This window comes from Uranotaenia lowii, chromosome 3 (assembly GCF_029784155.1).
Source record: "Uranotaenia lowii strain MFRU-FL chromosome 3, ASM2978415v1, whole genome shotgun sequence".
NCBI classification, from domain to species: domain Eukaryota; kingdom Metazoa; phylum Arthropoda; class Insecta; order Diptera; family Culicidae; genus Uranotaenia; species Uranotaenia lowii.
This window is the reverse complement of record NC_073693.1, coordinates 11,191,431-11,204,895: the sequence shown is the minus strand read 5'-3', so window position 1 is coordinate 11,204,895 and position 13,465 is coordinate 11,191,431. Positions and strand designations below refer to the sequence as shown.

Below are 13,465 nucleotides of genomic sequence, written 5' to 3'. Positions count from 1 at the left end.
TTACCGGGCCCTTTGTGGTAATCGCTGAAGCTCCAGAAGGAAGGTGGAGGAAGCTTATCTATCCGCGCTGATCCATAAAGATTTTGGAGGAGGTTATATCAAAGCAGTCGCCATTTCAAGAAGGAAGACCAAAATCCTCATGGAAAATCGCATCGATGCCAATGCGTTAGTTTCTAAAGAGTATCCCAATACTAAGCTGTACATTCCCCAAAGGTTTTGCGAGTGTTTGGGAGTCGCATACATCGACCCTGAAGTCTCCGACTCGGAGCTCGAGCATGCGAATCCATTTGATAAGGCAAGAGCTAACCAAGACAATAATAATCAAATTATTGAATCCAGACGGATCACGAGAAAAGTGGGAGTAACGACTACTTTATTGTGGACAGTAGTGTTCACTTTTTCGGGCACTCACTCACCTACTCATGTCGAGTTTGGTAAAGTATTGTATCCCATCAAACCGTACCTATACCCCATTAGGCATTGTCGTAAGTGTTGGCGATTCGCTCACCACGAGAACAATTGTCGTAGTGCGAAACGCTGCAATCGCTGCATACAAACTCCCATTGCTGATGTTCACTGATGTCCCACGAATGACCCTAAATGTGTTAACTGTTCTGGGGAACACTCCACCGACGAACGAAACAAATGTCCCATGTTCACTAAAACAACAAGATGAAATGCGAGTGAAGCAGACCACCTTTTCACAAGGTAAAACCAATTGATTTGAAGCCCTAGCCAAGCCGTCGACTTCGAATGAGTCAACATCTTTCCCGGTTGTTTTCAATAACGAAGCATTTCCTTCACTCTCTCATGACTCACCTATAAGTGAGTCGTGCCCAAAAAGCCCCGAGTTAGCTCTGTCAGTGGAACCTCGATTTCAGTTTGCGTGGGTCCTCCACAATTGCAATTATGTGTAGACAACAAACTTGAAAACGTCATCAATGAATCACTACAGTCCCAAGTTGTAGACGAGACTATCCAAAAAATACTGGAAAAGTACTTCGATGCTGATTATCGAGACGTACAAACAAAATGCAAGCCGTTCCATTTCAGACGGGATACAGGAGTTCATACTGCGCTTATGATAAACATCAGGCTCTCCATCGTATATTCCCCTGCGGTTTCTACAGTGGAACTGTAGGGGCGCGGTAAGAAAAGTTCCTCACTTCATCACTTAAAACCAAATGACTATTGCCTTTTTTCCGAGACTCACCTGGACCAACATATTTATGCGCTTTGGGATACACAATATGGAGATGTATCGGCTCGACTGTAATTCTATGGGTGTAGCCATCATCTGCAACAAAGGACTCTATTCAACAAACATCTTACAACGACCGACTTCAATACAAGCCGTGGCATGCCTGGTGAAATTTGGAAGGAGTACACTCACCGTTTGCTCGGTGTATATTCGTCCCCAAGACCGAATAACGCCGGAAGAATTGGAAACCTTTCTCTCAGAGGTACCTCAACCATGTGTAATAGCAGGCGATTTCAACGCTAAACATATGATGTGGGGATTCCAGGATACGAATACACGAGGCCGACATTTGGAAGCAACAATCAACGAAGCTAATCTGGTCGTTATCAATAATGGGAAGATTTTACAATTGTATCTGCTGACACTAGTCTCAACTCGAGTTGGGATACACTGGATGCCTTATTCACTAACAATCATGCGCCTATCTTATTCGATTTGGACATCAGAGGAGAATGCACATACCCTGCAAAGCCCAATCTCAGCAAGATAAACTGGACTATGTTCAGTGACAATATGACTGAACGTGTCGAAGCCAACCGAAACATGCCATACGACGAGTTTGTGTCATCTATCAACGGAAGTCTGGTTTCCTCATCTAATGATAGACAATCCATCCATCGGAATCGGCCTAGTTAACCTTTTTGGGATTCCGAGCTTACATTAGCAGTAACGATATGAGTTGTAAATTTAGAGCATGGAGACGCAACGCATACCACCGTGACACCCAAAAGCATATCTAGCTGCCGAAACTAAGTCTAAAACTATGCTCAAAACAAAGAAGCAGGAGTCGTGGCGAAAGCTCTGCGAATCCTGGAATAGCCAAACTGCGCTGAGTAAAATGTGGAAAATGGCAAAGACATTTAAAGGCAACTACAGAAAAGCCTCTCAATTACGAAACGAGGACCTTCTTTATAAGTTTCTTAAGAATCTAGCTCCTCCATCTACTCGAGACAAGACAGTATCTGTGCATTAGTGGAAGAATACTTGACAAATAAATACACAGACTACAAAACTTTAGCAACAGATGGATCCAAAACGAAACACGGTACCGAGTATGCTCTTGTCACCTTTGACCAGCAGATTTCGGTTAAAATAAAGCTACCTGATTATTGTACGGTTTTCATTGCACAGATATTAACGATAAGAGACGGTATATCGTGTATCAACAATCTGCCGCGTGGAAAATATGTGCTACTATCCGACAGTATGAGTGCTCTACCATATCTGGCCAATAAGAGAAGCAGAGCTTATTTGCCAGAAGTATGGTTCATGATCCAAGAACAGATTATACAAATGGAACGATTAGGTTATGAAATAACTCTGTTGTGGGTACCAGCTCATCAAGGAATCGCGATGAATGAATCTGCGGATCAACTGGCTAAGGAAGCCACTGGATATGGCAATCCCTCATCTTATACCTTCAATCACTATGATATTACATTTCCCTCGGAGGTTCGCCAGCTGGGAGTATGGCAACAACGTTGGAATAGTGGATTGAAAGGGAGATATTGTTACGGTATCTTGCCGAAAGTACAAATAAGACCTTGGTGGATAGGAGAAATCTTACGTCGAAGAGAACTAACAATCAATAATAAATTGATCAGTAACCACTCTCGTTTGCCGGCGCACCTGGCCAGAAACAGGATTATTCAAGATGCTTGCTGCAGTTGCGGAGCAGTTTCAGCAGACCCGCAACATCTGCTGTTTGAATGCTCAACGTATGAGAACAAGTGAAGAAGCCTAATGGTGGAACTAACGGAACGACGACAGGTAGCAGATATTACATCGATTTTGAAGCAAAAACACATTGTTGTATTGAGATCAATAGCACAATTTTTCCTAGATTCTCATATTGACATGTAAATTAATCTTAGTATGAAAGCTTAGCTAGCAAGGCGTAAAGCTAACAGCCATTAATTTTAAGACGTCAAATACGTCAAATCCAATACATATTTACGAATGGATCGGTACAGAAGCATTCATTCAGGTTTTTGCTACGAAAAATTTGTTTCTGATTCGGTATCCGGTAGAAAGGTGGACACAGAGAGCGCTGGTTTTAAAGGCTGCTGCTGCTGATTGCTAGTTGTGATTTGGCCTTCCAATGTAAAAAAGAAGAATTGGCTTAGGAAGCGCAAATTTGTAAAGCTACTGCTTCTAACTGTTTGTTCGATTTGGCCTTCCGGTGTGGTTAAAGACGGAATTGGCTTAGGAGGCGCTAAATCTAAGGCTTTCTGCTGCTAATTGGTTGTTGTGATTCGGCCCTCCGGTGGGAAAAGACAGGTAGACGTAGGAAGCGCAGATTTTAAAAGCTACTGCTGCTGATTGTTTGTTTTGACGGATTGGCTTACCCAAGCAACCAAAAGTTCGGATAACATTCCTCTATCAGGTTTAATCAGCTTAATCGAGTATGCTAATACAACTTCTTTTCAGCTCAATTTTTAAGTAGTTAAACGAACTTTAAAGTTGAAAAAAAGTTTGCATAAATCGCCAAACAACTTCTAACCAGCTTCAAAATCCACTTTACAAGCAGCATAAAAAATTGAAAAAATTACTCTTTCGCTCCTTCAATTGCCTTCCCAAGTCCGCCTATTTGATTCATATTAATCAACCATATTTGTTATTAACTCACATTACCTTTAAAAAACATGTTCTTACCAAGCCTCGAACCCGAGCTCGCCGCTTGAAAGTTGAGATCCATACTTGTTGCCCTATATGAACATCATGAGTAGGCAACGATTTTACTCGATGTGATGATTTTCTTTAAAACGACTTTCAGGTTCTTTATTTCCACTTAATTCCCACTTTCAAGCTGTTAAAAAGTTCTTCCGGAACTTAATGTGTACTTCATATAGTTGTTTCCCAAGTAACGATGTGTTTATTTATGCAAACACGTTTTGAAGTTCGAAAAAAGTAGATTTTAGCCTTTAAATCTACTTCAAAGTTTTTATAATACGAAGTTGCTTTTAAACGCCCGTTGGGACTCTATAGACACCGCAGATTTTAGGCTGCTGCTGATTCTTTGTTTTGATTTGGCCTTCTGGTGGATTAAAACGGATTGGTTTAGGGAGCACAGAATTGAGGGAAGCTTCTGATGATTGTTTGTTGTGATTTGGCCTTATGGTGAAAAAAGACGAATTTGCTTAGGAAGTAGCATCCGGTAGAAAGACGGATTGGCACAGGGGCGCTGATTTTAAAGGCTACCCAGACAACCAGAAGTCGTATTTTATTTTACAGATTATATCGTATAGAATGTAATTTAAACTCATTTTCGTAATTCTGCACCTACAATATGCGGCCCATGCATATTCTTTATCGTATTTAGATGCATTGCATGATTTTGTTACGACAATACAATCCAAATCAAGAAATTGTGTGCTAATGTACCTATATGGTATATATGGTAATACGTATATACTGGTTTTGCTGCATTATATACGATATGTTTACACGTATATTTGCACGTATATTTGTGTTGCAAATTCGAAATACCCACCAAATGGTTGTCTGGGTACTGCTATGAACAAAATTGTTTCTGATTCGGCCCTGAAAAAGACGGATTGACTTCAGCGTAAAACCACCTCCCGTCAAGCTATGCAGCCACACCATGTTAACACATTGTCGAAGGAACGCTGTCTTCAGTAGCCTCTTCGTCATCACATCTACCAGCTATCCGTTCGTTCGGAGACACTCCGAACGAATCCATTTCTGTTTCACCAGCAGGTATTGAAACTTCACGTCAACATGTTTGAGGTGACCGTCCTTAGTATCTTCCGCAACCTTTATAGTTCACGGATTATCCTCGAAGTATCTCAACATCCAATCACCTTGACAAGCCACACTGCACACCGTAGTCAGCTTGGCTTCCGATGAGGACAACGCAACAGTCTTCTGTTTGCGCCTCATCCATTCCACGGTGCATGCAAACATCTTGAAGATCGCACCGCTTACCGAACGCCTCTGTCGGTAGGATCATACGCCCAGTTTGCATTGGCGAACACCTGCAGAGCTGGAGCATTCTTTTGTGCCTTGAGTACCAAGCACCAATCCAGGGTTCCCTTATCGCAACGCAAGCGCCTTTTTAGATCGCTCCAGTCCAGGGCTTTCCAATGTGTTTGTTAATGATCTTATATTTCTCACGAGAAATAAAAAGAACTTTCAACTTTTGACTAAATTTGTTCCTTAGGATTACCTCAAAGAACTCTGGTAGCTTTTTTAGATAGAGATAAGCTCATGCGATTCAAACAAAACCCAATAGCATTAGCTCTTTGTGGTAACTACTGATAGAAAATAAAGTCCAATAGTAATGTTTCATGGATAAAGTAAATAAATTAAGTCTACTCACCCCTGGAGAAGGTCTCGTTCAGCGCCAGCAGCTTCAAGTTGGAAGAGTTACCGCCGGAATTCTTCATCCCAATCACTCGACTCATGATCGATCGCGCCTCCGAAAGTCCCTCCTCACCGAAGTACACCACCGTCAGGTGCACCCGTTTATCATGTTTGAGCGCAATCTTAACGTACTTATCCATGAAGCTCTGAAAGGTCGAAGTTCGCCCCGACAAGGGCAATATGATATGGATCAGTTCTTTTTCCAGCTGCTGCCGGGGCACCACAATCTCCATCTGGATCGTTTGCATCGGCGCAAAGGGACGCATCACGATCAGCTTGGTGGTGCTGTGATCGTTCGCATTGTTCCCATGGTGGGAGGAAGAGCTCTTGTTTTGGGTGGCATCTTTGGTCCGAAAGTACAGCTCGTACTGCGTTCCGGTTGTTGGTTCGTTCCGATAGATACCTTCGGAAAAATCATCCAGGGTGTACTTTCCCGTGGGCGTGGTGATATTCCTGTTGAGGGTCTCCAAGGCCTTGTTCAGCGCGCCGAGGATGTCTCTTCTCTTGTAGCCAATAGGCTTTTCGACAACTCTTTTTCCCAACCCAAGCTCGATCGGATAGATTCGACTGAATGTGAAGTGGTTGAAGGGAATCAACTCATACTCGTTATTCAATGGAAGCCCGTGAAGAATCTCGGCAGCTCCAACCTGCCGTCGGATGAAAGCGGAACAATCGTGGACTATCGGAACAGCTGCTGGAACGTTCGGTCCATTACTGCTTCCGTTTCCGAGCAGCTCTCCAACTGGGATCTGTTGCGCTGCTGCAGCCGCGTGAGCACTGTTCCTTAGCTGCAAGATCTGTAACTTAAGAGCCTTGATCTCGGCCGTTAGCTTTGCTACCTCCTTGAGGTTTTCTTCTTCCCGTTGCTGTAGCATTTGAAGATAGCCGGATGCCTGCTCATCGTTCGCCGTGTATCGGGCACTTTGGACCGCCGGTGAATCCTGCTGATCGACCACGATCCCCGATCGCAGTTGCATTCCCGAAACGGCCACGTACTCTTCGTCACTTCCGGCGGCGCCACCGGAACTTCCACTAACATCCCTTCCCACAACGATGCCATTCTCGTTGGCAATCAGCCCACCCAGACCACAGCGGGTCAGTGCCAGAAGCGACACAAGCGTAACGGACGAGATCAACAGGAGCAGCCGGGCCAACAGTTTCGATCCTGCCATGCGAACCATGCTGCTGATCCTTGGTGCTGCTTCAGGGTCCGGTCCGTTGGGCGAGTTAGGTTCATCGAGTTTCGGGACTGCTGATCTTGGTTGAGGAAGTCTGGGTCATTCGGTGATGCATCGAGATCAGGTCTGGAAAAGAATCGAGAGGAAAATACTGTTGTGAATCATTTCATCATCTTACAAGTACGAATATTTTAAAAGTCTACTTTGAAAGCCTCCAAATGGTTTTTCATTAAATTCAAAATTAAATAGTTATTTCGTTGGAAATCTTAGTATTGTCACTTTTTATTTTTCTGTTGAGAAACCAAAATATGAGAAAAAATTCCAATATAAGCAATTGAAGAATTAAAATTGTAAACATACAATTTTGCATTCAGAGGGTTCTTTATTTCAAAATAAAAATCAATCAGTATTAACAATGACTATACTCCAAATAAATTTTCACATTTAATGATCAGCGACTTAAGTTTTATATACTTTCAGACGCTTAAATGACCCATTACAAGGTTGTGAAAAATCTTTTTTTTTTTAAATCATATTGCTAATAATTTTAAGGTATACTTTATTTATAGTCAAGCTCGGCGAACTTTAGACAAGCTTTTCTGAAGTTTGCAATCAATAGAAATTTTTTCAAGCAATGTTTTAAGGTAGTATAGGCTATTAATGTTTTTTTTCATATCAGGGCCCTTTTCAAAATTTTCATAATTTTTTACGGTATAAGATTTCTGCTATATGCCTGCGAAAAGATAGAAGAAAAAATGTGTGGTTCAGAAAGTTTAAATCGCTTTAGGAAAATGTGAAGTTTTTTTTTGGGTTGCTTGAGAAAATATTTGATGGCGTTAATTGAAAATTTCCAGATTGAGATTAATTGAGTGACTGATTTTTGTAATCTTAAATTGCAAATCTATTTTTTATCGACCGAGTAAAACTGATTTGTTTGCTGCAGAAGCTTTTTACATTACCAACAAAATTCATCATTCATTGAGGCTTTTTGAGGCGTCAAAAAATCGCATTAAAAAGATCAATTTACGAACGCAATTTCGTATTTGGCTTTAAGACATCGTGCAACGCAAAGCAGAATTTCATGCATGTCAAGAATTTTTCAGGAATTTTGAAATCTGGATACATTGAGAAAATTTTTTATTTAAATACTTTGAAATTTGTTTGATTTTCAAAAAATTGAATCTTGAAAGTTGAACAGTTAATGCTTAGGCATACTTTTAGGCGTTTACTAGATGCCTCCTTTATTTTTTTTTACCCGTAAATTGATATTCAATTAGCGCCAAATGCATAAGTTCAACATTTACAAGCTTTAAAGCCACATTTACTTTGTTTATTTCACAACTTTTTGCTAATTTTTACATATTGAACAGTTGTGAGCTCATATTTAAAATATTCCAACTGAAGAACTTAGCGAAACTTTGAATCCCTCAATAGTCATATTTCACAATTAAGAATGTTATTTTCGAATTTCGGGACTGAGATTTCAGATTTTAAAATGATTTGTGAAAAGTCTTGGTAAACTACCATTTCAAAAATTTGAATGTAAATTTTTAAAAATTCAAGTCTGGGTTCAGAAATTAAAATTATAAAAAAATGGTAGGAAGATAAAATAGATACTAAAATAATAAATTGACACAAATCACAAAAGTGACAAAAATGCCAGCAATGACAAAAATGACACAAATTACAAAAATAACAAAAAATACAAAAATGACCAAAATGACAATAATGACAAAAATGACAAAAATGACAAAACTGACAAAAATGACAAAAATGACAAAAATGACAAAAATGACAAAAATGATAAAAATGACAAAAATGACAAAAATGACAAAAATGACAAAAATGACAAAAATGACAAAAATGACAAAAATGACAAAAATGACAAAAATGACAAAAATGACAAAAATGACAAAAATGACAAAAATGACAAAAATGACAAAAATGACAAAAATGACAAAAATGACAAAAATGACAAAAATGACAAAAATGACAAAAATGACAAAAATGACAAAAATGACAAAAATGACAAAAATGACAAAAATGACAACAATGACAAAAATGACAAAAATGACAAAAATGACAAAAATGACAAAAATGACAAAAATGACAAAAATGACAAAAATGACAAAAATGACAAAAATGACAAAAATGACAAAAATGACAAAAATGACAAAAATGACAAAAATGACAAAAATGACAAAAATGACAAAAATGACAAAAATGACAAAAAAGACAAAAATTACAAAAATGACAATAATGACAAAAATGACAAAATGACAAAAATGACAAAAATGACAAAAATGACGAAAATGTCAAAAATGACAAAAATGAAAAAAAATATTACAAAGATGACAAAAAAAAAACAAATAATGCAAAAAATATAAAAGTAAGCGCCTGAAAGTATGTACAAATCTTTATATATCATTTCTAAGTAAACTCTTTTTTTTTATTAAGTTTAGTAATCCATTTTTTACATTGAATTTAAAGCATTTCTCGCAAGTTTGATTCATTTGCCTCTCATCAAATTCAATATATTTCAGTTCCCTTATGAAATTTCAATCAGAAATTTCGATTGTCTTTTTCAAAATTAGAATTTAAGTTTGTCGAATGTAAACATTTTGAAGCTTAAATGAAAAAAATTAACGACTTAAGAATTTTTTATAATCCACAACTAAAATTTTATTATTCATAACAACTTGAATGCATAAATTTATAAAATTACCTTTTTTTGTTTTGTTTTACAAAGAGGGATATTCAAACGGTTAAACTAGGCTTGCCAGATACTTTCAGAAAAATGCGGGACATTTCAGGACAAAAAAGCGGGACAAAGCCGAAAAAAGCGGGACATTTTAGAAACTCTTAAAAAAGCTTAATTGTATTGCCAAACTTAGACGTTTACCATCAGTCGAAGTTATTCATAGAAAGTATACTAAGGTCTTTTTAACGCGCTTTGATTTTTCTTAGTTTAACTTACATGACTCTGATTTACACGGTTTTATGCCGGTTATTTTCCACGGTTCTCGCTAATTAACACGTTATTTGAGAGAGTTATTTAAGTCCTACATGTAAACAGCTTAAACGTTAAAAACCTTTTCATGCAGTAACAAGTATATTTCAAATTTGTTTTAAAAATTTGAAAGCTCAAGAAAACTTTCATCATTGTATACTATGGATAATTGAGTCAAAAAAAGGTGGTGTATGATAAAAGGCAATTTAACTTCGATTTATTTACGAACTATAATCATTTGGAAGGTACTTAAACAATATTTTTTTCAAAGTTATATTATTGCATTGGTTGAACGTGCTCCAAAAACGCTTAACTGAATCAGAATCTTACTGTATCTTTAGGGATATTTTGTGTTGAACCAATGAATTTTATTGAAATTGAGGATAAAGTTTGATTTTTTCCAGTTTTAATCAGTAAACTTTATAAAAGTTTTCCTTAAAAAAAGCGGGACATTTTAAGGAAAAAGCGGGACGGCGGGACATTCGACAAAAAAGCGGGACATGTCCCGCTTTTGTGGGACGGATGGCAACCCTAGTTAAACCACAGAGAAGATAAACTGGTATCTGCTGACTTTAGGCGTTTAATTTGAAAATCTCTCTGGAATCAGAACAAAAATCTGGAGCGCGGAATATCTACCGTTTTTAAATAGTACTGCTTACGAATTTGGCCCGTCGTCGCCAAAGGTTGTCTCTTTAACTAGAGGATACTTCGAATATTAAATCCGTGAATCAAATGCACGCGACTTTACTTTTCTTCTTCATTATTCCGATCAACCTACATTCAAATTCTTTGTTGTTTGTTGGCTGGGGCCAATAAGCCCATCTCGCCATAGATTCAAATTCCTGGAGATAGAAAACGGCTACAAACTTTCATTTAACTTCTTACATAACTTCAGGCGTTTAATTTGAATCACCCCTCAAAATGTAAATAATACCGATTCAGTATGACGTTTTGCGCAACGCGTAAGCTTTGAACCGATTCGAGTTCATCCTCTGCGTATTTAGGGTTCCCTCATTCTGCTTTTCGGTTTGACAATTTTGCTTCAGATAAAAATCTGATTTATTTAATAAGTTTTTGTTCATTGTTTGTTTCAAATGTTGAAGGTCTTTCGAGAAAAAAAATAGGGTTTTATTTTTTTTTTGTGTTTTGATGTCGTTAACTCGTTGAATGCTTTGACTCTTTTGTGAAATACGAAAACTTATTGGGATTCCAACGAATAATTCCGACAAACGGTTACGCCGTGTATGGTTCGCATCCGCACACCAGTTCATTCGCTGTTAGTTTTTGACGTATGCGCTTGAGCAAACGAGAAGGTGAAAATTTCCATCAAAGCGCAGCCCCAAAAGACAAGAACTCGCTGACTCCTCCCGACTTAAATTCGTTCTGTTCTTCGAGTGTCCTGCCAAAAACAAGCCCTTCCGGCCGTGATAATCCGTTCCAGTGTATCCGATTCGGTGATAGAAGTGTGCATTTATCCGGGCTGTATTGTTTCCGGTAAGTTTCGCTCCGATTAAAGTGGTTCTTTTTTTTGTGGGTTTGAAAATTGTTCGTGATGAAAGTTGACTCACTGGTGTCATCAATCCCCGTATGGAATCACCAAAACCTGTTTTACGTGTCAAATCCCGTTGTTTTTTTTTCCCTTCAGGTGTGTGAGCTTTCACATTAGAAGGTATCATTTAGATTGTGCGCTTAGAATGCGCTATCGGTTCCAGCTGCAGTGGCATCAATCTGTTCTCACAAGTTAATTATTCCGAAATTGAATCCGGAAAGCTGTACCTGTGTTGTGAACGCAAGTCGGGTAGCGATGCAACAGGTTGATAATTCATTTTTTGGGCTTCCCTTTGCTGCCAGCGCATTCCTCTGCTCTGCTTGGATTTGCCCTCAGTTGCCTTGCGGTTACCTTCATCGGAATGCGTAAAATCCGTGCAAGCAACGAGAATTCGGTTAATGATCTCATGCTCACGACGCGCGGCAACGACGATAATGTGCGGTCGCTGTGACTCATTCTAGGTACTCGGTTCTACTTGGTTAATTTCCTCGCTATCATGTCCATCTTCTAAGTAGTGTTGTTAAAGACAATATTGTTGTAAGTTTATTTCTTACTGCTGGTCGTAACAACCGAGATAACAGGTATTGAATTAGCTCAAAATTGAACAATGGTGAATTGAGATGGTTCATAGTCTAAGTGCTTCAACAATCAGATTTGTTAGCAAAAGAACAAAAAAAGTAGGCATATCTAGAACATAAAGCCGAGCAACGATAGCTCGATTGTTGTTAGGCTAGACTAGGGCTTAACAAATTGCAGGTATTCAATGATACATTCGAAAAATTATTGATGTAGGGGAACTGGGGGTAAGATGCACACGTTAAGGGAAATCTTAAATAACTCGTCAATAACGAATCCAATCTCATAAATTCGACGCTAGTTATGAAAATAAATAAGTTTTCTTCAAAATTCATGCGTTTAGAAGCAGTAAAGTCAACAAAACACGTCTTTATCGTAAAATTTCAAAACACCTTCACAAAATTGATTTTCTAGCCGTGTGGGGTTAAATGACCATAAGTGTGTACAAAATGAACCACAACAAAGAGGTAAAATGCGCAGCTCCTGCATTCTTACATAGAACCGAAACTTACCGCTGAAATTAGGATAATTGAATTTGATTTCCGATGGTGGATCCAGTTTTGATAAGTAGAATCAGTCAACACAAATCTACCAGAAATGTAAGCAAATTTAATTTTGTTGACATTCGATATTGGAAGAATATATTATCCTTAGATTTAATGAACCGGTTGGAGAAGAGAAATAGAGAAAAGAAAGCAAAATTTCATCATGAACCTTAAGTTCTCTGATATTGTTGTTTCCTTGAAGTTTTTATGGATGGTTCGATCAACTATGGGTTTTGTCAAAGAAGAAAGGGATGGGGGTGAAAAATTTCCATTTTTAATGAAAATTTTCTTTTGAATGCAAAATGAAAGACACATAACTCAGTAAGGGGTTTTATTTAAAGATAAAAAACAAAATTGTGTTCTTTGGAAGTTCAGCTTTTCATTTTTTTTAATTATAAAAATATAGTAGAAAAATGGCCTTCATTTACACATATCGCAAGTTATTGAAGACGGGTTGGTTGCGCACTCGATATGGAACCATGTTTTGCATTGAATGCACATCATCCATCCTTCTCCATTTTCAGACATGCTGAACAAAATCCCACAACATGAACATAGATTATCTTCAAAGATATCTGCAGCAAATTTACGCTGTCGGCCTTTCCGAACACTATCCTTCTTTTTGATGCTTTTGATGTTTTTAACAGCGTTATCCTTCAATAACTTTTTACGATATGGTGATGATGTTAATTCAACACACTGTGCCGATTTAGCTGATTGACGTTTTTTAACATTTCTTTTAGGTATTGGTGCTGTAACGGTAGGTGGCATATCGAATCCCTTGAGCTCTCCTTTAGTTGGAACCCGAATCCCGAAATCCCATCGCCTTGGTTGGTTGTTTTCATTTGTTCCCAGCACGGAAGACCTATCGTTGAATCCGGATGAATTGTTTTGAATAGTTTGATTAATTGTACTGGTCTCCTGAACGATAGTGCTATCGGGGCTGATTTCAATAATATT

At 38.3% G+C, this 13,465-nt stretch overlaps 2 protein-coding genes across 5 annotated transcripts in view; one reads left to right on the top strand and one right to left on the bottom strand.

The window, feature by feature from the left end:
- The window catches only part of LOC129751190 (chondroitin sulfate N-acetylgalactosaminyltransferase 1), a 128,301-nt gene that overhangs the window by 2,314 nt on the left and 112,522 nt on the right, over positions 1 to 13,465 (bottom strand). For both annotated transcript variants that reach the window (XM_055746555.1, XM_055746556.1), the window contains one exon: positions 5,604 to 6,951. In XM_055746555.1, the coding sequence (XP_055602530.1) occupies positions 5,604 to 6,828 (1,225 nt within the window). In that variant the 5' untranslated portion in view covers positions 6,829 to 6,951. The remainder of the gene's footprint in view (positions 1 to 5,603; positions 6,952 to 13,465) is intronic.
- The window catches only part of LOC129751192 (synaptobrevin), a 41,070-nt gene continuing 38,716 nt past the window's right edge, over positions 11,112 to 13,465 (top strand). Inside the window, exon 1 of one of the 3 annotated variants that reach the window (XM_055746557.1) lies at positions 11,112 to 11,329. The gene's annotated coding sequence lies outside the window, so the exon portion shown is untranslated. The remainder of the gene's footprint in view (positions 11,330 to 13,465) is intronic. The other 2 variants (XM_055746559.1, XM_055746558.1) reach the window with 2 other exon arrangements.